The sequence below is a fragment of the Littorina saxatilis genome, linkage group LG4 (assembly GCF_037325665.1).
Source record: "Littorina saxatilis isolate snail1 linkage group LG4, US_GU_Lsax_2.0, whole genome shotgun sequence".
NCBI classification, from domain to species: Eukaryota; Metazoa; Mollusca; class Gastropoda; order Littorinimorpha; family Littorinidae; genus Littorina; species Littorina saxatilis.
Genome location: NC_090248.1, coordinates 19,874,739 through 19,901,939, shown reverse-complemented (window position 1 = coordinate 19,901,939; position 27,201 = coordinate 19,874,739). Strand labels below are relative to the sequence as shown.

The 27,201-nt window shown below is 39.9% G+C and overlaps 1 protein-coding gene across 1 annotated transcript in view; it reads right to left on the bottom strand.

Moving 5' to 3' along the window:
* Positions 1-5,999: 5,999 nt before the first annotated feature.
* The window catches only part of LOC138965525 (receptor-type tyrosine-protein phosphatase epsilon-like), a 28,944-nt gene continuing 7,742 nt past the window's right edge, over positions 6,000-27,201 (bottom strand). The window contains exons 4-25 of the mRNA XM_070337709.1: positions 23,667-23,867; positions 22,768-22,902; positions 20,218-20,346; positions 18,994-19,122; positions 18,366-18,474; positions 17,812-17,957; positions 16,876-17,291; positions 15,935-16,022; positions 15,485-15,561; positions 14,632-14,668; positions 13,899-13,996; positions 13,461-13,586; positions 12,699-12,850; positions 12,198-12,333; positions 11,561-11,704; positions 10,557-10,656; positions 10,193-10,266; positions 9,698-9,832; positions 9,189-9,317; positions 8,533-8,684; positions 8,002-8,137; positions 6,000-6,098 (exon numbers count right to left, since the gene is read on the bottom strand). Coding sequence (XP_070193810.1) covers positions 6,000-6,098; positions 8,002-8,137; positions 8,533-8,684; positions 9,189-9,317; positions 9,698-9,832; positions 10,193-10,266; positions 10,557-10,656; positions 11,561-11,704; positions 12,198-12,333; positions 12,699-12,850; positions 13,461-13,586; positions 13,899-13,996; positions 14,632-14,668; positions 15,485-15,561; positions 15,935-16,022; positions 16,876-17,291; positions 17,812-17,957; positions 18,366-18,474; positions 18,994-19,122; positions 20,218-20,346; positions 22,768-22,902; positions 23,667-23,867 — 2,948 coding nt within the window. The remainder of the gene's footprint in view (positions 6,099-8,001; positions 8,138-8,532; positions 8,685-9,188; positions 9,318-9,697; positions 9,833-10,192; positions 10,267-10,556; positions 10,657-11,560; positions 11,705-12,197; positions 12,334-12,698; positions 12,851-13,460; positions 13,587-13,898; positions 13,997-14,631; positions 14,669-15,484; positions 15,562-15,934; positions 16,023-16,875; positions 17,292-17,811; positions 17,958-18,365; positions 18,475-18,993; positions 19,123-20,217; positions 20,347-22,767; positions 22,903-23,666; positions 23,868-27,201) is intronic.

The following is a 27,201-nucleotide window of genomic DNA, read 5'->3' as shown; positions in this document are numbered from 1 at the left end:
CATTTTCTCGACAGGGCTTAAAGCCTGTACTATCAGTGCGTTTATTATATACCTTCCTTGTGTGGTGGTTGTGAGTAGAAGAAGGAAGTGAGTTAATTCCAATGTGAAGCACTATCTCTGATAGGAGAAAAAAACGCAAGTGCTGTTCTCCACCTCAGAACTCTTCACACGGCTATTTCTTTTACATTTTTGTCAGATTAAGGTTTATGATGTGGAGCGAGTTTGAGGATAAAAAATCCGTCAGGTGTTCGCGAACTTGCACTGAGACGCTGTCGTGTTTGATAGGACTGAGGCCGAGGGGAGTCTTTGTTATGCAGCTATTGCTCCAGCAATAGTAGAGTTTCATCAACGAGTTTTAGCTATGAAAGTTACTATTTTGTCATCAAAGTGCACGAAGAGTTATACTTTTTATTGATATGTACTTGCAACCCTTCACCGAAACACCACTTTTTTGTGTGGGTGTTTTTGAAGTTGAGTGACAAAGGTTGACAGTATGTATAGAACACACACTTACACACACACACACACACACACACCCACACACATACACACACACGCACACACCCACCCATCCACACACACACATACACACACACACACACACACACACACATTCATACACACACCAACACCCACCCACACACATACACACACACACACACACACACACACACACACTCACACACACACATAGACACAAACACACCAATGCTACCTTTCTGGCTAAGCGACATTCAGTGCGGATAAAAGCTTCTTTCAACCAACGTCGCATGCATGGGGATCGTCTCAGGGCTCGTGTGTAAGCAAACAAGCACAGTGATTTCGGCTGCTCGGACGCTCGAAAGCAAATCCTTTGAAAACCTTTTCTAAGTGTTTCTATAAAGTAAAGAAACGATGGCAGGCCTAGGTCACGGAAGATTAGGAATCGTTATTAGGTGCGCACTGAACTGTACAGTGCATGCTTTATTTTCCGTCTTTTTATACTGTGCATTCATAATAATCCTCAAAAACAGACTGACATCTGGACTGACTGATAGGCACGCAGAAGGACAGGGGAACAGACAGACGGGTAGGCAGAAAGGTAGACAGACAGGTAGATAGATAGATACGTGGATGGACAGACAAACAGACAGACAGATACACATATAGACAGAAACTGACAGTTCACAATGGATTAATTTCGATTTGCACAGCCCAGTAAATGTAATAATCATGAATGTTACACGTGTGATGATTATGAAGTTAATGTCCTGGTTTTAAATGCATTGAAATTTGTCAATTTACTGAGAACATATTGATTAATTTGGGCATCTTTAAAGGCACAAACCTCCCCTCGAAAACAGTTTGTCTCAGCTTGAACACAAACTGGTTCTTCTTTACTGCTGGTCACTGAATGGAGTCGCTTAGTTTTTCAACCGCATTTTCTCCAAATTTGTTTTCTTTTTCACACTAGATGGTTAAAGCTCAACTGAAATTACATTCAAGATGCAGTGTAAGCACTACATTGAATAAAAAGATGATTTGTTTAGTTCTATAGATAAACTTGCGTGTCAGTCAAATGTGTCAATCAAAAACGGGTATGGCGATACCCTTGCTCGTTGTACTTGAAGCTACTTAATTCATAGCAAAAGTTCTTCAACTGAAACAGGTTAATTTGCAAATACAAAAGCACCTGATAGCATTTTAAAATCTGCTTACAAAAGCAGTGTTAATGAAACAAAATGACTGGAACTAACCACAACGCATGTTTCATAAAATGTCACATCCTGAAACATGCGTTTATTTCGTTCTCACACAAATCCACTCAGTCAGGAAGGTTTTTGCGTCAATTTTGAGAGGTACTATGACAGAAAGCGCTAATATCTCAGCAATGACCCGGCGGTGTGCTCTGAACCTGTCAGGATCGTACGACAATATACCACAGACACGTCAAGCAACATTTCGGATTAATACATGTTTTGCTTGTCAGCTGCGAAGCACTGTTCGGGAAAGAGTTCTAAAACCCGCCATAAGATTGTTGACTTACATAAAAAAAATTCAAGACCCTGCATGCATACAGACAACTGATGGATACACGTACTGACAAGGTTAAACGTTCTAACACATTATAACACGCAGAGTTTGTTTGCCGCAGGTTTGCCATCAACTTCTGGGACAGCTCCGGTAACATCGTGTTGCACGTGAACCCAAGATTCGACCATGGTTGCTTCCGCAAGGTAACGTTTCTCAGCTTTAAGGTGCAAGGGAGTTGGGGGGACTTCAAGAAGAAACTGGGTCAAACGTCATCGTTTCATTCAATTTTTTACATTCTATTTATATTTTTTGTATATCTTATTTTTAAATTAGAGGGAACCAAAGGTGTATCTATGCAGGGAATTGTTTTTTCCTCCAGTATTAAGGCACGTTTCTCGACATTCAGTTTACACTATTTATTCCAGAAGTGGTAGTGAAAGCGTATACATGTCTAACAAGTCGCTTTTGCTTGCCGCGAGCAGCTGAACACAGAAGATATGCAGTGTGTGTGTGTGTGTTTGTGTCGCACACGGCTGAGCAAAACGCAATATATTTAGCTGTGTGTTTTACGCTTCGTCGCACTGCGTTGAGCGAACACAAGACAGACTCAAATCAAAACCTTATGCAACCCACTACTGGAGGTCATCAAACCTGAGAAATAGGTCAACTTTCAAAGCCCTAACTTTAAAAAAAACCGATGAAACATCAACGTTAAAGTTCAGTGCCTTATGAACGCGTGCAGTAACATATAACGAAGTAATTTCTCCTTATATCAAATAATTACTGTATTATTGCCATTTATGTTCATATTGAGGCTGTAACATTAATTGTGTTGTCTTTAAATCATTAGTGGCCCGGGTAGCTCAGGTGGTAGAGCACTGGACTTGTGATCGAGATGTCGCTGGTTCGAATCCGGGCCGGGACGGACACGGGTCAACTTTATGTGCAGACCCAGAGACGGTATCATCTCCCACCCCCGTGTCACCACAATGGCACCTTAAAGATCTTGGTCATTCTACCATAAATGCAGATGGCTGATACCACCTAAACACGCAAACATCAAAAAGCCGTGAGGGCGTAAAACTCGAATCGTATAAACCAATTCATGTCCAATATAGGCAATTAAGACCTGACGGACAATAAGCCCCTTAAAATGTACTTTTATAAGAAATCATGATATCAGTCTTAATTGTCAACTTTCATTTTTTTTAGCATCTTTGTCCGCTTTTTGTGCGCACCTTTTAACACTTAATCTATATCAATATTAAGGAAAAAAGTGCATTGTGAATCTGCAAATAAAATTCGTTTTATTGCTTCATTTGATGTCTGAGAAACATTGTCATCAAAATGTCATCTGTAATTAATGCGTTTTGTCAACATTCATTCTGTCGCTTCTTAAAACGCCGTCTACGGAAAACCTTATAACAGCGCATATATTCATTTTGCCACCTATTTTGTTAATGTTCTTTTTAATTTGTTGACTCATATAATTTTTCTTTTTTTCTTTGTAATGTAACCGGGTGGAGTAGTCAGATTGATGTCATTTCTGCATGCTAACTGTGTGCATCCACACAATTTGTTTAAAAGAGAATTAAAAGCTCTCCATCAGTCACTGCTTTCAGTGTGAGTATTGTTTCTTTCTATCTACTGCCATTCCTTCGTTGCCACGGTGAAATGTGTGTGTGTGTGTGTGTGTGTGTGTGTGTGTGTGTGTGTGTGTGTGTGTGTGTGTGTGTGTGTGTGTGTGTGTGTGTGTGTGTGTGTGTGTGTGTCTTGGACAGACATATAAATAAAGAAAGATCGCAACGTACTTGAAAATTTGTTTTCAATATCTTTATTTCAGCATTGCATGTACACACAATTGAAAACTCGTGTTTGTGGCGATGACAATGATGAAGAAAACATGAAAGTGGAAGAGCATCAAATGAATGAGGAATGCGATGAATGATGATAAATAACTAACAATTATTGAAGTTAGTATTGATTGCACATTGAAACAATCCATTGCAAAATACACAAGATCTGTAACTCACGAAATTTAGCTTGTGCATGTCAACACACCCAGACACACCCACACACACATACACACGTACACAAACACACAAGTGTATCTGTAAATGTGTGCAAAGAAAAACAAAAGAGACTGAATATTTACAAAGCATAAATCAGACTTTCCAGGATTTTTACTTTTAACTTGAACAGGACTCACAACAGATTTGATTCGTATTGTGAAGTGTATTTTTAAGGTGTCCTTTGTATCCCTGTTCTCATCAAATTTACAAATTACATCAATCACCTGACTGTATCTCTTAGTATTTACATCAGATATATCTTTGTCGTTAATTCATTATCGTGGAGGATTGTGTTGAAATGCCTGTGTTTCATGTGATCTGGATTTTGTGCTGTTGCTTAATTGTTTGTTACATGTGTATTTGCAAATATTAAAACTTTACATTTCCAATCATTTTCACATTGACTTTACTAATAACGCAGTGATCTTATAACAAACAAGTATTTTAAGTTCTTGGTGCACGTGATGGTCCTTAAATTCGGGTAAACTCTAACCAAGTGTTCATCGTGTCTTTATCTGTTTATTGTCCACAGTTCTCACACAGTTTGCATATGAATAAGGTTATACTGATTGTAGTTGAGGTTCTCTGCTTCGATTGGTAAAGACAATACAGGTGTAATAGGATAGTTCCTTGTTATTTGAGTTACAAGTTTAGGTAGGAAGATGTTAATATTGATGTATACAATGTTTATATACATATTTTGTGGAGTAACGATTTGATTCGGTATAAAGGAAAAATGTTGTTTTATTCCTATTGGAAAAAAAGCTGGAATTGAAAGAGTAAGTGATTTGTTTATAGTTGAAGAAAAGAGATTAATGTCTGTAGCAGAGGTATTTAAGCAAATTGGAAAGAATAATGCAAATATTCTATTGGATTATTGGGCATTAATAAATGCATTACCCAAACTATGGATTAATTGGATTGAGAATAAACATAATCTTTGTTGTGCACACGAATAAACAGTTGTTTGATCGTAGCCTGTATATGACAAAAATAAGCCAAATAAGACAACGGTTAGACAAAAAAGTGTAAATACTGCTGTACAAAAACCTTGTGCATAATTATTATTTTTGGTTGAGGAAGTTTGGGGTACAAATAGATAGACATTTTACATAACATTTATCCAACAAATATTGTATTATGTCAAATGCAAGTAAGAGAGAATAATAGATGTTGTATATGTTGTACGGAAGTTGATTTTGTTGAAAACTTGTTGTATGAGTGTATGCCGGTAAAGTTGTTTTGGTCTAAGATAGAAAATTGTATAGAAAAAAGTTTGGATTAAGGATTCAGTTTAAAATGCAGGATGTAGTATTTGAGTATCAAGACACAATTTAAGTTGTAGTAAAAAGATGAGACATTTTGTAAATCACGTAATATTGATTCGGGGAAAATGTGTGTTAGTATCTTTAGAAAGACAACTTGTTGTGGATCAGTGCTCGTAATTTTTTAGTTTCAAATATTAAGTCGAACAATTGAATTGTAAATAGATGTATTTGTGTAATTGTAAATAGATAATGGCCATTATTTGAACGGGTACTATGTTTTGAGTAAAAAAAAAAGACCAATGAAGAAGGATGCTCATCGCCTATAAAAAAAAACCAACAACACAAAACACAAAAAGGAGAATAAATCAGTAAAAGGAGGGATGAAGCAGCCTGCATGCAACTGAGGTCACTAAAACAAACTAAAAAAAACACCCACAGGATAGTTCCTCGTTGTCAGCAATTCCACTTCATATGACTTAATTAAACTTTAAGTAAAAGTCCAACACATCCTTTATTTGTACTCATTATCTGTGCTCGGGGCACACTAACGCAGGCCGAACAGAAAACCAAATCGTGTTTGTCTCCCGTACTGTTTTACAGCACTGTCACTGTCAGCAAGACCAACTGTGTTCCTTAAACTATGTCCCTACAACAGTGAAGCGTTGTCGTAGACTTCATTCCTCTTCTTGTACTCTTTGTATTCTTTGTACTCTTGCACTGCTCGGTAGATGAACCGATACTGCGCCTGCAACAATAACATAGAATGTGAAATCACAAGCCACATGAAATGTAAGTAATACTTATGGTGGGTTTTTTCTCCCTTCTCATACGACCATGTTTTCAGTCGCTGAATTAAGGTCATGGTTTAGGGATATCAAGCTGCGTTTAAATATAAAATCATAGAAACAATTATTTCTAAATAAAGATCACAAGAAATTGAACATCAATCATCCCTAATAGAAATAAATAGTGAATGTCTCGACATGTATCATTCTCTCTCTCTCGACTGTACACAGACAGAGATAAGAACAGCCTCGCTTTCACCTAGATCCTGCCTAAACACAATGTCCAGACCTCATGTTCAGACTCGGCGTAATGATTCCGAAAGGACTACTTTTTAGCGGTCAAGTTCAGTCGTCCGCATACTCGAAAGTGAAAAAAAGATGAAACGTTTTGCTACAGTATCGGAGGATGAACTGTCGAAGAAGAAAAAGAATCTCGTGCCAACCACTACGCAGAAGACCATCCGAGTTGTCCAGAAGAAGTTCTGAAACACGTCACGTTCCAAATCAAAAGACGACATTCTATTCTCTTACGTCACTATTCTTGGTTTACGGTACCATTCGGCGGCTTTGCTACGAGTATGCCATAGTCTTGGTTGGCCGAGACCTTGAGGTGGAATGCGAGTGATTAGGTTTGTTGATTTTGCTCGGAGAAGTGGTCCGTGTTCAAGCAAGTTTCTTTCTTTTTTGAAAACAAAAACCCTAAGACCAGTGAATGTCGAGATATATATGTTAATTGGATCTGTGATCCAAACATGCCTTTTGGTCAATCTCGATGGCAGTTTATTCCACTCGCCCTACGGGCTTGTGGAATAAACTGAACTTCCATCTCGATTGACCAAAAGCCATGTTTGGATCACAGATCCAATTAACGTATAATGACACAACATGTAGTATAGCCACTGCGTGTAATGAGTAAGCACAAAGTATCATTGCCAAAGGTTTATTTGACGTGTAACTTTTGCCTTTGGTGTGTTATGTCTGTTATTCTGATATATTTCTGCCAAGAGTGAATACGGATTGACAAAGCAGACTGTCTATATTGCCACTGAAAGCATTTGTTGCTGTTATTTCAAGTTTCATTTTAAACCTTTCATTCACAAAATATCCCAAACACAGTACTGAAGATTTTCTTTAATGGTTTTTTTGTCTCTTCTCTTCAGGACCCCTTACTTTGTTTCTGAAAGTTTTGAAATCTATTTATTTTAAAGAGCAGGATGAATTTCATTAGAAAAATATTGTATTAGAAATCAAGAAACCCAAATTTGTTGACACAGGTAGTATCACTGTGAAGGCGCCGACAGCTTAATTATGCCCGCTGTGTTTGATTTGTGCAAGCTGCGTTTAAATATAAGGTGATAGCAACAATCATTTCTAAAAAAGTTTATGTGCAATGTGCCAACTGCATTCTAGCGTTTGTCACTGATTGTGATGATAATTAGTCTAACTCTGTACTAATATATGATTTTATCATGAATTTAATCTTATATGGACAAACAAAATATCTAAGGTCTTGAACATGGCATTAGTTGATTTGAGCAAGTTTCGTTTAATTTGCTCTCCTCATATAAATAGCGGAAAGATTAACGACTGTTTAAAGTGAAGCAAAATTTCACAGTCCTGTCCAGGTGAAGCATACATGTATCAATTGAGCATAGAGCTTATCACCCGAAATAACTTTATGTTCTTGGGTTGTAAGCTGTTAAGAAAGCACAACACGAGAATAATGTGTGGCACATACGAACTAATACTGCACAATCTCTCTTCAGAAATAAGAAGACAAGCTTACATTGTATTCAAGCACACTATTTGTTTGCTTCCCTCAATCATCAACATTTTAATTTAACAATTTATAAACTCTGATACCTTGGACAGCAAGCACTGCGAACGGACAATATGGATGTGTCTGACCGCCATGTATGCGTCGATTTCTCCTTCTGACGTCATTCGGTTGATGACATCACAAATGGCATGGAACAGGCCACTCTTTGTAGCACCATCACTGCATTCATAGAAAATATAGTTTGATTTGTATCTTAACAATATAAATCGTAACAAACAATGTTTTAACAACAGTTCAGAACATTTGCAAGCAGGGCAGGATGACTTGTGCAACAACATATTTTTTCAGAAATGTTACTTCATCCTGGGTCTTTCTTTGCTATTACACTTTGCTGCCAGTTCGGATATCCATAACATAATATAAATAAAGATGTTTGTCCCTTCCATGAATAATAACAGGGAATGGTTAGGAAGATTTACATTTCTCATCCTTGCCAATACCCTAACGCTGTAATAAGAGAAGGGCATGTTGTGGTTTTGCACACATCTAAACTAATCCTAATCTCAAAATTGCTATACTTCAAATGAACGAACTTCAAAGAAGACACCACCGACCTGCACTGAAAGAGGAGAGGACTGTTGCCTTGCTGTGACTGTGCAGACAGCACTGTGACCACGAGGTGAACAAGGTCCTCAACACTGCCCGGTAGGTCACCCTTCCAGTCGCTGTAGTGTAGCAGCTCAACACTCCTTGGACTTGCTTGTCCCTATGTAGAAGAAATACACTGTACCTTCCCTAATCAATATCAAAATTGAGATAACATAGAATTTAATACATAATTTCTCGACCTGATTATTGATCAGATAGAAACCTACACGGTAGTTATGACAATAGACCCTTTTTGTCAGTAGCCACTCTTCTTTTAAACACACACACACACACACACACACACACACACACACACACACACACACACACACACACACACACACACACACACACACACACACATTCAAAAGCAAATAAATAACCAAGTTGATTTTATGCCTCCGAGTGGTTGAGAAAAAAGCTACTATGTTAAAATAAAAAGTGCTAAAAGCTCTCTATTTACCATGGAGCTATCTTCCTATTTGTACTATTTGTACGTATCTTCACCGCGTTCAAAAACTTAATTCGTCTTATTTACAAGAGCACCAGTGCCGACGCCAGTTGTACCAACCCCGCTAGATACATTAGCACACACGCGTGCAATCATAGCAATACAATTTACCTGGTACTGAAGAGACAGATTGTATCGCATGAGATGCTTCCTCAGGGTTGACCGTGAAGTCTGATAGATTTCGAAAGGTCCAAACGTCAGAGACTGGTTCTCTTCACGGGGCCAGTAACAGCTCTTTTCCTGCAATGAAGATAAGTAACTGCGGTTTGGTATATCTATCATCTTTTCACAAAATTCGCCACTCACTAATCAACGTCTCATTATACAAACCAAATCACATATATATTAAACAACCCAATAATGCCCAAAAGTAAATGTGCATTTAAAAAAAAAACCCACGAATTGTTCACAAAGTGTACCTGTATCAACATGTAAACAAACACTTGAAAACGCATACATCTACAGCAAAAAACAACAACACCTCGATGGTCTAGTCTATGTTAAAGCATTTAGTCAAAACTTGACTTCACCTCAAAATGAAAGAAGATAAAACAGAAAAGGGAAGAATCTCAGATTACACCAAATGAATCTTAACCCAACGTTTTGTAATTAACATGTACCTCCGACTGAACGATTTCAGACCCCAGTGAGACAATCAGGCTGACATGACTTCCGACCACAAGACGCCACAAGTCAACCATGGTATCTCTCAGAGGAAGCTGTGTCAAGATGCTACCGTGCTGCTCTGTGAAGGTCTGAAATTGGAAATGAATCTGTAAAAATTTTGGCGTTTATGTATGGAATACAGTGTGCTTTTTCTCCTAATTAGGCACAAAAAAAATATAGGTAAGCCTTTGCACAACAACGATCACCACAAAAAAGTGTTTCAAGACAGATTTATCGGCAAGGAAAGTCAATGCAGGAAAAATGTAAAGGCTTACACCACGACATAACAAACATCACGAAACATACATAAACTGTTAAAAAAAATGATGAGTGTAGCTTATTGAGTCCAATTTGTTTGTAACGTGGTTTAGGTTTGAATAAAAAACATGTTCATCTATGCTGTCAAAGTGTAAACTATTTGATTGTATTGTCTAAAAGGCTAGTCTTACGGTCATCACGATTGCGTTGATGTAATCACTTCTTTCCCCAAAAGGAATAGTCAGATGCACCAAATATCTGTCTTCTGAAAAAATAGAACATTGGGAAAAGCGTTGAAGCAGCACTTACCAACTCATACTCATCGGTTTTACACTACAAAACCTACCAATGAATACAATGTAAGTAAGGTAGGTAATTATGACAATGCAATAACTGACAGGCAATCTTTCAAATCCTCGATCTTATATTGCTTTTTGGACAATAAGTATATGATATGTGCTGAGGCACTACTTTCACACACACAGCCTTCAAGTTGCCAACTGAAGGCCAACTACACATTTCTTGTACAGGTAGGATAGAAGGGATTGAACAAACCTGGCAAGATGTCCAAATATCTGTTTTTGTTGATATTTTCTTCCTTTTCTGCCTCAGTGTTCCGAGGCTTTTGCATCAGCACTTTCATCTGCTTCAGTTTCTGGAAATCAGTACAGCAATGAATTAAGATATTGATTGCTTTGCTAAAAGCAGTGGAAAATCCTCCGCATATTTTCTCTTTTTTTGTGACTTGATGAGAAAACGGTCTAGATATGAGTTGTTCCTGTCTCTATTGGTTTAAGAGGAAAACAAAAAAACTCAAACTGAGGGATAAATACCTGAGAAAAAATCCCCCCCCCCCCCCCAACAAAAAAACAACAACAGCGGAGGGATGGGGTGGTGGTGTCGCCTTCAGGTAGGCGTACAACTTGTATCGCTTAATACAATTGTTAAGAAGTATTTACAATTTGGAATTGACTGATATAAACTGGCCGAATTTCGACATCTGATTCCTATTAAACAATTGTCTCGGCATGTTGGAATTCGACTTATAACTACTTGCCATTGACATTGCTGGCTGACAGACTATCTGAGCATGTGGATTTCTAGTACACATCGACAACGGAATCACAGTAAGTTTTAATCACTTTGGGCAATCTGGCCAATCACATACTCTGCCCATTCTAAACCCACTCTTGCTTGAATTACAAACATGTATTTTCTGTCATTCGTCTTTTAACCTTGCATTATATGATTGATCAATTTACTCTCTCTCTCTCTCTCTCTCTCTCTCTCTCTTTCTCTCTCTCTCTTTCTCTCTCTCTCTCTCTCTCTCTCTCTCTCTCTCTCTCTCTCTCTCTCTCTCTCGCTTTTTCTTCTCTCTCTTGCTTTTGCTCTTTCAGATCCTATCCATTTATTTACTATATTTCTGAATGTGTTTAAAATGATTTGTTTATTCATTTACTGGAATATAGTGAATATTCATTTATTTGTCCTTATATTCAATTTATTCATGTATTTCTTTTTATTTTATGTTATTTCTTTTTTTTTATGACAGAACGGACCTTAAACTCGGTGTCAATGCGGGAGTTGGAGTGGTGTGGATCCACGTGATGTTTGAACACAGAGTCGAACGTTGAGGCCGGTAGTCTGCTGTCTTGACTTGTGTAGGCTTCAAGCACTGCTTCGTGCAGAATGCAGTACTGTGACTGAAAATCAAAACAAAAACTCGTTTTGTAAAAAAGATCATTGGGGATTTCTTCATCGGCTTAATCTCTGTTTCAAAAGAAAACGGTGTTGCCCTCTGTCTTAATTTGCATCAGAGATTCTCAATTGGCATTATTACGCTGCAGAATGTATCATAATGGTAGGTTTGGTCTAATCTGGACATACATAGGCTTTAAACAGTAGGTCGAGAACAACACAGAGAATACGATAGATGCTGAATCGGCCTCACATGACCCTCTGGGTTCTCGAGACATGACACAACAAAACAGTTATGACATACGCAAAAACAAAGAATTTTCTTGTCATTAAGAACAAACACTATAGCTAGATAGCAGGACATAATTTAAGCAATACAACCAAAGACAGTAAAACGGGAGAAACAAGAAAACAACACATTGTCACCACAACGTGAACTCCAGATACTTGTTCAAACAAGAATGACTACAACAGTAGACAATCCACAACAAGTCCAACCTTTGCCTGGATCATGTTGCAACGATCGTTCCGCATGTCGTTGACCACCTTGCAGATGTTGATGTGCTGCTGCTGCTGTAGCTGGTCCATCAAAATGTCAAGGCCGATGAACGTTCCCGTTCTGCCCACGCCAGCACTGCAAAGAAAAGCAATGTTGAAAACAAAAACATATAAACAATAGTGTGTTTTTTCAGACAGTAGCAGGGCCGGACCAAGTTCGTTTGAGGGGGGGGGGGGGTTCCAACGGAAGGCAGGGGTCCAAAGTCCACATTTATTTTTCTCTGAGAGGTACATTGGATGGCCAGAGGGGGGGGGGGGGTTTCCGGAACCCCAGGAACCCCCCCCCCCAGATCCGGCCCTGAGTAGACAAAGCAACACACAAACATTCAACAATGTGAATGTCGGAAAACCAAGATGAGTTTTGGGAAAGAAGGTAGAAAGCAACAAGAAAGCAAGCAACCAGCAGGCCGATCAATCACAAGGAAGGAAGACCTGCCATACCTGCAATGCACGAGGAGAGGTGACGACTGTTGCTGTTGTCTGTGGGATGTCCTGACGGTTCTCCAGAAGTCAACTAGCCCCGTGGTTGTGGGAATCCCGTGATCTGGCCACATGGTGTAGTGGTACTGAGCCACGCGGCGGACTGACCCGTCCTTTAAAGATTAAGAACTGAATTGACCATTGCCAGCGTGTGTTTGTTTCCCGCGAGTAACTGTTTGTGTATATTCGGATGCTTTTTAGTCAATGTGATGTACTTTATGCTATAAACCGCATGATACTATGCGGCATTTTCCTAGTCTTATAAGTACAGTAACATTCTGAGTCTGAATCTGATTCTAAAATCTGCAAGCGTTACACTATTCAATTATATTTACGTTCCACCATTTGATTAAACTGGAAGCTTACAATGTCACTTTACTTGATTCATCGTGTTGTGTGTATGGTCGGGTTCAAAGGTGTGACTTGGTCATTACAAGAAGTAAGTCATTCATAACAATTTTCAAAACGTTTCAAAGCTGCAATCATGTTGAGGCAGAACTTACGATACCTCGGCAAAATAATGAGCACATAATTATGGTGGACTGCCTTTGTTTTCAAAATCTTTATTTCTACAAGAAAGAGTTGAGAATCTTACTGACTTGCCTTTGTTACAAATGACACAAAACAAACAAACACGGACATACTGTATTTGTAAAGCGTTTCAAATCAGACCACACAAATATTAACAGGCAATAACGACCGAACAACACTGCCATTTCTTACCTCTGCCATTATGTGGAAGGTCCTCATGACGTAATGCGCTCTTTGGTGCACCTCTAGCCCGGTGACGTCCACGGAGCCATGTTTCACTTTCTTCCCGGGAGGAGGCCAATACTGCTCGCACTTTTTCTTTTACATAACACAATAAAATACAGTACAATACTTTACACAACCCAATGCAAACACTGCTTTATGATTCTATCGTTACAGTACAATACAATACAGAACAATACAGTCCAATGTGATGCTATACGAGACGATACACATTTATTTTTTTTGACAAAAACTGTTACTGGTTGAAACGAGTTTAAATAGAAATCGCAGCACAGAAACAGATGTTAGGCAAATGTTTAAGATATATCTTAACTAATGACCCAAATCCCCCTCTCTTTAACGCTCATACTCAAAATGGGATGGTGCCAGAACAAAACAATCAAATACCTTTTTGCCTTCCTTCACATTTGTCAGCATCACGATGTGTGTCACCTGTTCCTGCCACACCATTTTCCAGAAGTCTCTGACAGTGTTTCTGTTGGGGCCTTGAACAAAAGTATAGTACAATGTTATATACAGCTCATGTAAGTTGGGAAATCGTAACCAAAACGTCCAGCTGGCTTTTTTGTCGCAAAATGTCAAGAATCCGATGTGTGTGTGTGTGTGTGTGTGTGTGTGTGTGTGTGTGTGTGTGTGTGTATGTGTGTGTGTGTTTGTGTGTGTTTGTGCATGTGTGTTTGTGTGTATGTGTGTTGGAAGTAATAAGCCTATTAACCCTTTGTTTCCGCCATACGATGACATCGTCACCTATGCAGTTCCCTGAAATGGGAAGTAACTCCTTCAATTCCAAACTTTAAAACATTCGAAGCAAAGTATCCCCAGCGAGTATGTCGAAACTGAAAACGCTCAAACCTCACAGGAAGCCAATAGAAACAGAAATAAATATACGACATTGAAGATTACATTATAGCAACAGTGAAAGACAGTGTACGGCGAGCTTTTTAGCGCGTTTCAGGATCTGTATAAATCATTTCTCTAGCGGGAGATACTGGGCGCCCTGGGAGGCATCGGGAAACGTTTGATTTCATAATCAAACTGTACGATCTAAAATATATAAAAGCATCCACGGTGTGTGCGTGCTCGCGCGTGCGCAGATGCGTGTGTGCGTGCGTTTGTTTACCTTGTGCTGCAATGTACGCCTTTGGAGAACGGAGGCCCTGAAAAGTTGAAAAACAAGCAAGTTCAGCTGAGAATAATTCACAATAGTTTTCATCACACACACACACACACACACACACACACACACACACACACACACACACACACACGCACGCACGCACGCACGCACGCACGCACACACACGCACACACACACACACACACACACACACACACACACACAAACACAGAGTCGTATAAACATTACGTTTCTTGACAATAAAGTTTATTCGTATTCGTATTAACACAAGAACACACACACACACACATCCTGAGTATATAAAGGTTGGTGTAGTACATTTTACAGCCTGACAGTTGCTCGCCCCTGCATTATCATGGCTGAATACAGGGTGACCGAACCCACGTGCACTCAGTTCCCTATGGAATGAAAGTACTGCATGCACACCAGCGCAATATCAGACTAACAGATCAGATATGGTGTCAAAATAGATCGTCGAATGTAAGTGCCTTCATCGACGCAAGAGAACGGTGTTGATTTTTCTCTCCAAATCAGTCAGTGAAGTCTTGTTTTCTAAATGGCGGCAAGCACACAGTATGCTTACAACGCAGTGCTTTTTCGTTTTTTCCCCTTCAGTGACACGGTCCTCGTCAAAACAGACACAGATAAAAGCAAGTGGACTAACACAGCTGCGGACACGTTCTGGGTACTGCGTCCGTGTTCCCCGCTCGAATAAATGTACTGCATGCACAACGACGCAATGTCAGACAGATAGCAAAAACAATTAAGTTTTCACAGGAAAACATACACGTTAATATATATTTGCTCAGTGAAAGAGAGACTAATTTACTACTCACGGCAACAAAGCTGGCATTGATGTAGTCGCTGGACCCTGGGTCTGGATCCCCGCAAAGTACAACTCGCGTGTCGTCGTCTGTTGAAAATATACATTATAACCATCACACAATCACACTGTTTTAAAGGAGTTGACGTACAAATAATGGATCTTCATGCATGAAGACTGGAGAATATGAACAGTAGAGCCCGAGAAAAGACATTCACAGCAAGTCATGCAGAAAGAAATATAATTGTAACAATAACTATAAGAATAGATGAAAATAAAAGACAGAGTCAATAACGAAGTACATAAACACACACACACACACACACACACACGCACACGCGCACACACACACACACACACACACACACACACACACACACACACACATACACACACACACACACACACACACACACACACACACACACACATACCTTAAAACAAAGTATTAACGAACACCTACATGGTACGATTGACTTGAACCTGTTCTTGTAGTAGTTTTCATCTTTGGCACCAGTGTCATGGGCTTTGGTCAGTCCTAAAGGAAGTGACTGAAACAACATTTATTTCCGTTATTTATTTTTCATCAACACTTCTGAGAAAAAATTATAACAAACAAAGAACAAATTTGATTTATTAAAGGCACAGTGCAGCTCACAGCCTTCGTTTTGCGTTTTTCTTGCAGCTGAGTGCATTTACAGTTCAAAAATCCTCCTATGGTAGTAAAACAAACCCAAAACTACCCAACGACGACATCTGTGAAGCTCGACAGTTTCTTGTTCACGCGAGTGCATAAATTAACCTAGTTATTACGTGGTGTTTGGTCGGAGTTCGATTCAACTGAGTGATTCCGGCCTCCATTTTGTTTTACACAAACTCATGATGACGTCTGGCATAGTTTGCTAGTGACGTGTCTTTTTGTGCATGATGTGGTGATCTACCCGATCTAAATTTAGATCCAAAAATAGGTCAAGACCAGCCGGGTCCGAGTACGAAATTAATTCGTAAAAAAATCGCAGTTCTTGACTCTTTGGGTGCAAGTCAAGGAAACTTGGTAGTTCTTCTAACAGATAGCTGCCTGAGGTATGACTAAAAGCCCCAGGGGCTCCGTGCACCTGGATTTGACAAGTTCAGTACCTTTAAGTATGAGAAAAGGCAAAAACACACAGACACATTCAGGCAGACAGGCAGAAAAGCAAACAGACAAACAGTGACACACAGGCTGACAGAAAGAAAGATAAACTGTCAGTCATGTATATGCACAAATTGAATACATACACAGTAACATTAATCTAGTATGTTTCTGCAGTTTGAAATTAAGCAATGATAAAAGCAATCAATTCTAAGGAAAACTGCCCTTAAAAAGCCAAACTGACCATTATTATTCATTCTCATAAAACGTACCTCAAACTCTTGGTCGATGAATTCACCCCGTAGTTTTTCTAGAAGGGATTCCTGCACTGAGTCAAGCTTGAGATCCGATCCTGCTGACGTCATGTACACGCCATCATTGTAGTACACACGCTCACGCACGTCTGCGTCATACTGCTTCTCTGCCTCCAGATCCACTTCATTGTCTTCCAGTTCTACATTCACATCGTCCTCTTCTACACATTCAAATGCGTCGTCCCTAGCAACAGGGGCAATCACTCTTGGTGGCAGTGAATCGTGGAGACAGTGAGGTTCAGCTGGGTTGATGCATCTTTCTTCGAAAGCCCTGTTGACGTAAGTGGCTTCTGCGTTTACCACTGGTTTTGTTTTGTTCGTACTCCTTTTCTTTCTTGGTTCTGGCCTGGGTGCCTCCTTAGGTTTTGTATCAGCTACAACAAAGTTAAAACAAAAAATCAAGATCTTCAGTAGCAGCATGGGCATCCGCTCTGTTGTTATGGGGTGGTAACCATTCAACTTAACAGAAATTGTTGTTGAAAATCTAAGAGCTCGCTACAGTATTATTGTTGTGAAGATCGAAACTGTCCAGGATTATTAATATTTGTTTGTTGTTTTTGGGGGGCTGTTTTTGGTGGGGAGGGGGGGGGGGGCACAATAAAGGAAGTTGTAATGACTTACCATCTGCCAAGATTTCTACTGTCGAAGAACACCCTGAACAATTCAAAAACAAATTGTGATGTTTTCTGGAAATGTCCTAATAATAATAGAACCTTTTAACAAAACCCCGTAAGTTTCCAAAATACATGTAGTATAATTCATCCAACAGCTTTTCGCATATTTCCATCAAGAGTTTGAACAAATGTGACCAACAGACAGACAAAACTTCAGCTGCACAAGCCTTTTAAGAAAAAAACACCCCGTGAACTATCCAAAAGTTTGTAAAATCCTTACCTTGTCGATTTGTGTCTCTTCCAATGTCGCCCATTGTACCATTGGTAGCATTAGATACATTCTGATAAATGTTGACCTGTTGTATTGTTTGATCTCGGGTGATGTTTTCTTTCGTTTCCTTGGCTTTGGGTCGACTTCTTCTCCGCCTATCAAAGGAAGAGCTAGGTACACTGACAATTTATTGTTTGCAACATTAGTTTAAAATGTGTTTCTACCGATTTTAGACAAGGCATACCTTCCTGCTAAATCAGAAGTACAAAGCAAACAAAACGGTATCATGATGTTATCAATGTGTGTGTAAAGTTAGAATTTTATACGGGTGTTTTTTTTCGTGTATGTCTTCATTTGTATCCATTACATGTGACTTTTACTGAATAATTCTTATGATAAGGACAAGTAGTGCATAGTTGTACTTCTAGAATCACGCGTTCCTTATTTTATATATCTTCGTGTATGTTGTTCTTTACGTCTTTGTTTCATACTAAGTATTCTCTTAAAACATGGATGCAAGAACACGTAAAACAAATATATATTGGGCGCATTACACCAGTTACCTCACGACGATGACAACAATAATGATGATCACAACCAACACAACCACAGATCCTCCCACAGCGCCACCGATGATGGTAAATTGGGCTTCCATTTTGTCAATCAGGATCTCTGTTAGCAGTACACGCAGCATTATTAGGGGCACTAAATAAACTATTGTGTATAGTATATCTGTTGTGCTAGGTGGGCTATAAATACGTATTTGCAAAAGGCAAGGGATATATGTCTGACAGAACCGGACATATCGTTACGGTATACACCACAAGTTTAGGTGTAATGTCATAGCACTAGGTTTCTTTTGATAAACAAAAGATAACAAAAGCAGTCTTGCAGTTTGATTAAACCATAACAACTGTTTCTTCCTTGATTATTTATGCACATTCCCTGATCTTACATAACAGCTGTAACACATATGTGTAACAGATAACAAAAAGAGGTGCAAAACAAATTTTCCCATCAAGAATACAATGTCTGCATTGACTGATGGTATAGTGATCCTACACAATGCCCAGTTGTACATTTATTTTTGTCGAATGGACACAAACTTAAACTCCACAATTATAAGCACCCTACAATGGGCGTACTGCATATTTTAATGTTTGCAGTGACCCGACATGAACAGATACACACCTGTCAAGCACAACGGAGGTATGTATCCTCTGTTGCACGCACAATGTCCTGTAGCCTTGTCACAAGTACCATTGCAGTGGGCACTGCAATTCTGCATGCAGTTGAGACCATATGTTCTCCCAGGACACACTGCGTAGCAGCGACCAGCAGTCAATGGTAAATAAAAGACCAATCAACGAACCAAACCAAGTAAATTACATTCCAGTATTTATTAGATATGTCTTCAAGCAGTTTTGTTCAATATTCCATAACCTAGCTCCCTGTTTTGTTGCTGTTATTCTAGTGAGTTGATCTAGCCCAATATTGTCTAGTAGAAAACAACAACAATAACAACAACAAAAATACCAACAACACTAACAACAACAACAACAACAACACCACCAACAACAACAACAACAACAACAACAACAACAACAACAACAACAACAACGTTCACCGGCTTTGATTTAACCAGCACAACTGTTTCTTCCCTGATAATATGCAGATTCACTCATTGTGAATATTAGCTGTAACAGCAGACAAAAATGAGAGACAAAACAGGTGTTCCCATCACGAACAAAATGAATGCAGTGGCTTAGAGTATACTGAACCAACACAATGTCAAGTTGTATATTCGGTCACAGTATTATGTGTCAGAACACAACTTAAGCCCAAAATGTATGATCAACCTACAATCAGCGTCCTGCATCTTCTTTGTAATGTTGGCATATACCTGTTTTTTTGAGCATGTGTCGTTAAGAAAGCAATGCCTTTCAATCGATTTGTGTTTAGCAAATATCGTTTCACCCTTGTGTCGTCTTCTTTTTCTAACCGAGAGCCCGAAGCACAAGAATCGCCTTTGGAGACAAAGCCGGTCAAACGGGATTGAGATTTTAGAGCCAAATTATTAGCCCTATAAAATCTGCTATGGCAACGCAAAGGTTCGCAAACGCATTCCAGGTAATAACAGCAGCCAGACCCCATCACAATCAGCTACTCAACATCTCACGGGTATGCTGTCTACCAACGTACCAAAAACGTCAAGCTACCAAAACTAGCTCACGCTTAGGGAGACAACTCCGTCAATGCAGCGCAGCTGCCTGTGATAAGGGGGACTACTGCGTCACCCTGTCCCATTATCCTTGAAGTCTTGAAATATGTGGTGCTGCGAAAAGGGATAAAATAACCAAAATTCAATTTCAAATACAGCTGCAACCCACATTGTCACAAACAATGCACACATACCAGCATCACAAGCAGGCCCCAGCCATCCAGGTTTGCACGTGCAGTGTCCTGAGACTTTGTCACAGACATCCTCACATCCTGCACTGCAAGTCTGTGTACAGTTGTGTCCATAGGTCCCAGTTTCACATTCTGTAGAAAGAAAGTCATAAGGTTATGATTTACCTTTTTTCAATAACATTTTGATGATGCACTGTTGTAGCTTGAGAAGTACTGACGCTTTCTGTTTGTGGACTAAACCTGGCTTTGTAATTCATCTGATAATACAAACTACACCGACAGATAATACCTCCACCATCAGGTAAAGGCAGACAACAGCAACGTTAGGTTTACAACATTAAATATACAAGCAAGTCCACATGACAATAACCATGTGAGGTGTTTACGTAATGTTTTCTTTGAATCCCCACTCCGCCTCACAGGAGGTTTACAGAATGAGTAAAGCTTTTCACGAAAAAGCCATAGAAAACCGACGAAACACACATTGTAGGGCCGTCAACGCCATTTTATGACGCATACAGGTCTCTTGCAGGGCTAATTATCACATGTAAACCCTACACGCTCATCAATGGTTTATTCTAGGCTACCGCGGTCGTTCGCGTATTGTGTGCAACTGCTATCTGTCAAGTCGGCTCTAGTCGTATTTCATACATATTGCTTCGAAAAAACCGCAGCAATTTTCTAAATCTTTAAAAGGAATCTGGTGTAAGTGTATACATTTGGTTACGAACAACAAAACAAGTGTAAAGGGGAACACCACCACGTGGAGCTTTACCAGTTAAAGTAGGTTATGTCCCTTGATCAGAATGCAACTTTCCCTTTCGGACAACAAAGCCGGCATACCTCAAATATGTGAATGCCGACACTCATTATTCAACGCTCCAAACCCTCCAGGAAAGTGAGAATCACACATGTCCCTCTTTCCTGGCCTATATTCCGACTTCGTGCTTTCGGACTTACAAAACTTCAAGGTTGCGCCATGACGAGGCTTCGGTTTCACACGGGTCCAGAGGACGCGAAAAGACATTCTTTGAAAATTGCTCGCTATCCAGGGAGAGCAGCCCTGATGTTGTCCGGCAGTAAGTGTTCAAACGAAAGGATGTTTGTGATGTATGTAAACGCATGGAGTGTGCCTTTAAAGACGAGAACACTTTGTCCACAACAAATTCCTAATCCATGTACATATAGTCTATCTATATATATATACGACTAGTGTCTGTCTGTCTGTCTGTCTGTCTGTCTGTCTGTCTGTTCGCGATGCACGGCCAAAGTTCTCGGTGGATCTTTTTCAAATTTGGACACCGTATTCAGCTACACCCCGGACACAACCTCATCGATGAGATATTTCAACACGTGCTCTCAGCGCTGAACCGATTTTTTTTTTTTTTTTTTTTTTTGGGGGGGGGGGGTCGCGATCCACTACCAGTAACTCTTCCTTATCTTCTCCAGTGTTTTCAGCCGCGATTATCTCCCTTCCTCCGTGTGGCGTCAATCCATATTCCCGTTACTACGTTACTATTTTTAGAAGGTCACTGCACGTTACTATTTTTAGAAGGTCTCCAGTGTTTTGCGCGTTTTTCTCCTTTCCTTCAAAGCCGGGTCCCAGGCGAGGCCTGGTATTCGGCTCTACTTCTTCCAGGCGAAGCCGGTACCCGGCGAAGCGGGTAATCATCTAGTTATCTATATATACCGTACGGTATATACGACTAGTGTCTGTGTGTCTGTGTGTCTGTGCGCGATGCACGGCCAAAGTTCTCGATGGATCTGCTTCAAATTTGGTGGGCATATTCAGGTACACCCGGGACACAACCTGGTTGATGAGATATTTTCAACACGTGCTCTCAGCGCGCAGCGCTGAACCGATTTTTTTTTTTTTTTGGGGGGGGGGGGGGGGGGTCGCGATCCACTACCAGTAACTCTTCCTTATCTTCTCCAGTGTTTTCAGCCGCGATTATCTCCCTTCCTCCGTGTGGCGTCAATCCATATTCCCGTTACTACGTTACTATTTTTAGAAGGTCACTGCACGTTACTATTTTTAGAAGGTCTCCAGTGTTTTGCGCGTTTATCTCCTTTCCTTCGAAGCCGGGTCCCAGGCGCAGCCTGGTATTCGGCTCTACTTCTTCCCGGCGAAGCCGGTACCCGGCGAAGCGGGTATTCATCTAGTTTATATATATATACGACTAGTGTCTGTGTGTCTGTGTGTCTGTGTGTCTGTGCGCGATGCACGGCCAAAGTTCTCGATGGATCTGCTTCAAATTTGGTGGGCATATTCAGGTACACCCGGGACACAACCTGGTTGATGAGATATTTCAACACGTGCTCTCAGCGCGCAGCGCTGAACCGATTTTGTTTTTGTCTGGATCCACTTCCAGTAACTCTTCCTTATCTTCTCCAGTGTTTTCAGCCGCGATTATCTCCCTTCCTCCGTGCGGTGCGGGTCCCCGGCGCAGCCGGGTATTCGGTTCGACTTCTTCCCGGCGCAGCCGTACCCGGCGCAGCGGGTATTCATCTAGTATTAAATAATTTGTTAGCACTGGTTTGTACATCACTCACCCGTATCACACAGTGGAGGCTTGATGCCAGGGGGACAGCTGGAGCAGTGTCCTGTCACCTTGTCACACACCTCTCCGTTACTGCAGTTACCACACCTCGTGTCACACCCACTGTCCCAGTAGTCGTCACTGCAACCTTTCAAATGACAATATCTCTGATTTACAACACGTGTGCACTTCCAAAGTCATTACTAGGGGGCTGTTTTCTGTTGATGTCAACCAAGTAAAGAAACTGCTCATATCATTAGTCTCAAAGTAAACATACAAATTATATCTAGGCAGGTTTGTAGGTTTGCACAAGTTAATATGTTTGGAATGGCAATTGTTTTTGCTGTTATTCTCATTTTCAGATTGACGATACTTTTTATCTTGGGCCATGTGATGTGACAGTCAGACCCAATCGACCCCGAAGAGACTGATTCAAACATTTACAAAAGATTGAAATAGATTATACAAATCCTTCAAACTAACCAGGCAAAGAGTATTGATTACCAATATAGTTCACGTAAATTGCTTCGCTGATAATAGGCGCTTCTGGTGTTCTCTTATATCGTACGGTTTGATTTGCAATCGTGCCAATAGTCGAATAAATCCACATTCTGGTATAGAGTTGTCAGAATTACACGATTTAAAAAAGCTGCCTCAATGACCATGTAGACATTGTTAAGCGTAGAACTAGGGAAGTTGGATTACTTAAAACAGATGCGTAACGTATATATACCCAAAGTCTGCAGTTGATTTGTATTACATGCACTTCTAAAAACGACATTGTACGGGGGAAATGTCGGGGTATTTAAATAAGTGTCTCCAAACAAGTAAACGACAAACAAACAAACAAACTTATGTTTGTGATATTTACTCGACGTTTATAATTATGGTAAGCAAAAATGATAAACATACTTATCACTTGGAATTCACACATGTTAATTGTCTCCTCGTCTCCGGAGAATCCTGTGGTGTCTTTGGACACTCTGATGACAGATCCGTTCAGGACACCGCTGGTACATGTAACATTCGTTTTCTTGCTGACTGGTGCGTCGTCAAACCTGTAGCATTCCTGTCCATCTACTTTAATAAGACAGCCTTTCATTCTACCTATGTCTGAAAAAGAAAAAAAGAAACATTAGTGAGGACCGAGAAATAATAGATGACAATACAACATCTCTCCGGAGTTTGCCCTCTGTTCCTTGACGGGGAAAATGGGTGAGGGCAGGCTTGAAGAGGGTGAAGAAAATAATCGCAATCAAAGTAATGCGGAGGAAGGGAGGACAAGCAATTGGTGTCAGCTTCTTCTTCTTCTTCTTCTTCTTCTTCTTAGGCGTTCCAGAATTTTCTGGTTACGTGTGAGCTCGTTTTCCCATTTGGGTTCCCCAAACTATACTCTGGGAGCATAGTCAGCTTTCCTCCGCTTTCGTTGAGTAGGCATGCTGGGTATTTTCGTGTTTCCATAACCCACCGAACTCCGACATGGATTACAGGATCTTTTCCGTGCGCACTTGGTCTTGTGCTTGCGTGTACACACGAAGGGGGTTAAGTCACTAGCAGGTCTGCACATAAGTTGACCTGGGAGATCGGAAAAATCTCCACTCTTAACCCACCAGGCGGCAGCGACCGGGATTCGAACTGTGTGTCAGCACTTTTGCTAGTTTGTTCGTTTATGTATTTGTTTCTTTGTTTGTTTCATTGTGTTTTGTTTGTTTCTGGTTTTAGTTTTTTTTCACAATTCGACGTATTCAGGACGTGAGGATTGGTCTAATGGTGAAAATGTGGGAACGTGCATCTATTTCTAGTCGGTACTTTCGCTCTGCAGCTAATCTACACTAATCGTCATTAAAAAAAATATATATATACACATATATTAAGCTGTAGATCTTTGTGATGCGGCCAGTTATATTAAAACCAAGCCTCGTCAGAAGCCGTAAAAGGCCTGTTTTGGCGTCTTTATTTTTTTGTAGGCTATGTGGGGAAAAACCCTGTTGTTTTGTAATGGCTTATTGTACTGCTTTTAAATTTGACATGAGTTTGACAACACAATTGCCAACAAGTGTGTAAAATTGTTAAATCTGGTCGACTGATTTTGATGGATGTGTTCACGCATTTAAGTGTGTGTGGGCAGGCGTTTGTGTACCTCCACACTGACTCTCTCTGTGTTATCGTATTTGATTACATAAGCAGCGTATAAGTAATGATTATTATCGTTTGTCTCATATTTTATATGTTAACGAATTACTGCCTTCCATAAAACATTGTTACATTTACTTGAATTTACATGTTGCATGTCTTAGACTTGACGCTCTCTTCCTATGCGCTTTCGTCCTAGTCTCTCCTTGTGGTTGTCAGTACTTTTTTCCCCCTCTCCCTCCCTTTTCTTTTTATATTTAGTCAAGTTTTGACTAAATGTTTTAACGTAGAGGGGGGAATCGAGACGAGGGTCGTGGTGTATGTGTGTGTGTGTCTGTCTGTGTGTCTGTCTGTCTGTGTGTGTGTGTAGAGCGATTCAGACTAAACTACTGGACCGATATTTATGAAATTTGACATGAGAGTTCCTGGGTATGATATCCCCAGAGGTCTTTTTCATTTTTTTATTTTTTATTTCTTTGATGACGTCATATCCGGCTTTTCGTGAAAGTTGAGGCGGCACTGTCACGTTCTCATTTTTTAACCAAATTGGTTGAAATTTTGGTCAAGTAATCTCCGACAAAGCCCGGACTTCGGTATTGCATTTCAGCTTGGTGGCTTAAAAATTAATTAATGACTTTGGTCATTAAAAATCTGAAAATTGTAAAAAAAAATTTTTTTTATAAAACGATCCAAATTTACGTTCATCTTATTCTCCATCATTTTCTGATTCCAAAAACATATAAATATGTTATAGTTGGATTAAAAACAAGTTCTGAAAATTAAAAATATAAAAATTATTATCAAAATTAAATTTTCGAAATCAATTTAAAAACACTTTTTATCTTATTCCTTGTCGGTTTCTGATTCCAAAAACATATAGATATGATATGTTTGGATTGAAAACACGCTCAGAAAGTTAAAACGAAGAGAGGTACAAAAAAGCGTGCTATCCTTCTCAGCGCAACTACTACCCCGCTCTTCTTGTCAATTTCACTGCCTTTGCCATGAGCGGTGGACTGACGATGCTACGAGTATACGGTCTTGCTGCGTTGCATTGCGTTCAGTTTCATTCTGTGAGTTCGACAGCTACTTGACTAAATGTTGTATTTTCGCCTTACGCGACTTGTTTATCTTCTGTAGATTCTTTTGTTCCTATTTAGCTCCCCATCCCCATTCTTTCAATTTGTTCTTCTGGTTTATTGTTGTTATGTCCACCATTACGAAAATGTGTGTAATTTAGTATTGTTCTGGTCACGTGATATAAGCATTTGCTTGAGTGCGTGTCCTAGCTGTGTGTTTCAAACTGTTCATGCGAAGAAATTCTGAATAAAATTTTGTTTAAACCAAGTGTGTAAAATATCATGGTGTTTTGATGAGTTTGTTGGTCGAATTGGAACTGTTCAGAAAAGTTTTATTAAATTGTAATCAATTTTGGGGATCAATTTTGGTACAAAAGCAACAACGCGCTTGGGTGGTAGGGACATGTGAATTACCAAAAAACAGGTCTTCCAACAGCAAAACCCAGTGTAGCGCAGCAGACTGAACTGGCACGTCACTCAAGTGTGCCAGTTCAGTCAAAGCCCACACAAAAAGACTCCCAAACAGGCCTTTTACGGCTTTATTCTGACGAGGCGGACACCAGTCTTCTTCAAAATAGCAAAACAACACCGCTAGGCACAACAGCTTAACCAAATAAATTTGTATGGGTACAAAATGAGTTGTTCGTCCATATGGGATCATATTATACGGGGTCACTATTTCTTATTTTGATTTTTTTGTGTATTTTAGTGTCTGCAAGTTTGCTTTTGCGAATTTGATTTTGGGGGGTGTCTCCGGTACAATGCATACACACTAATTAATGAAAAATGAAACTTTATTTCATGCGGTAGAGGAATAAATTACCTTTCTGGCAATATACTTGGTTTTAATATAACTCGCCGCATCACAAAGATCTACAGCTAAATATATATGTATAGTTTTTATGACGAGTAGTGTAGTATTCTTACAAAATAGCCTTACAGAGGTGTGTGTGTGTGTGTGTGTGTGTGTGTGTGTGTGTGTGTGTGTGTGTGTGTGTGTGTGTGTGTGTGTGAAAATGTGTCTGTGTCTAAGATGTGATGGTGGTGGTTTGTGCTTGCGTGTGTGTGTGTGTGCTTGTGTGTGTGAGCTTTGTGTGTGTGTGTGTGTGTGTGTGTGTGTGTGTTTGTTGGTGTGTGTGTGTGTGCGTGTGTGTGTGTGTGTGTGTGTGTGTGTGTGTGTCCCTGCAATTCTCAAATCGTGCAGACAAAAATGATCTCCCAGGTCAGACTAAACG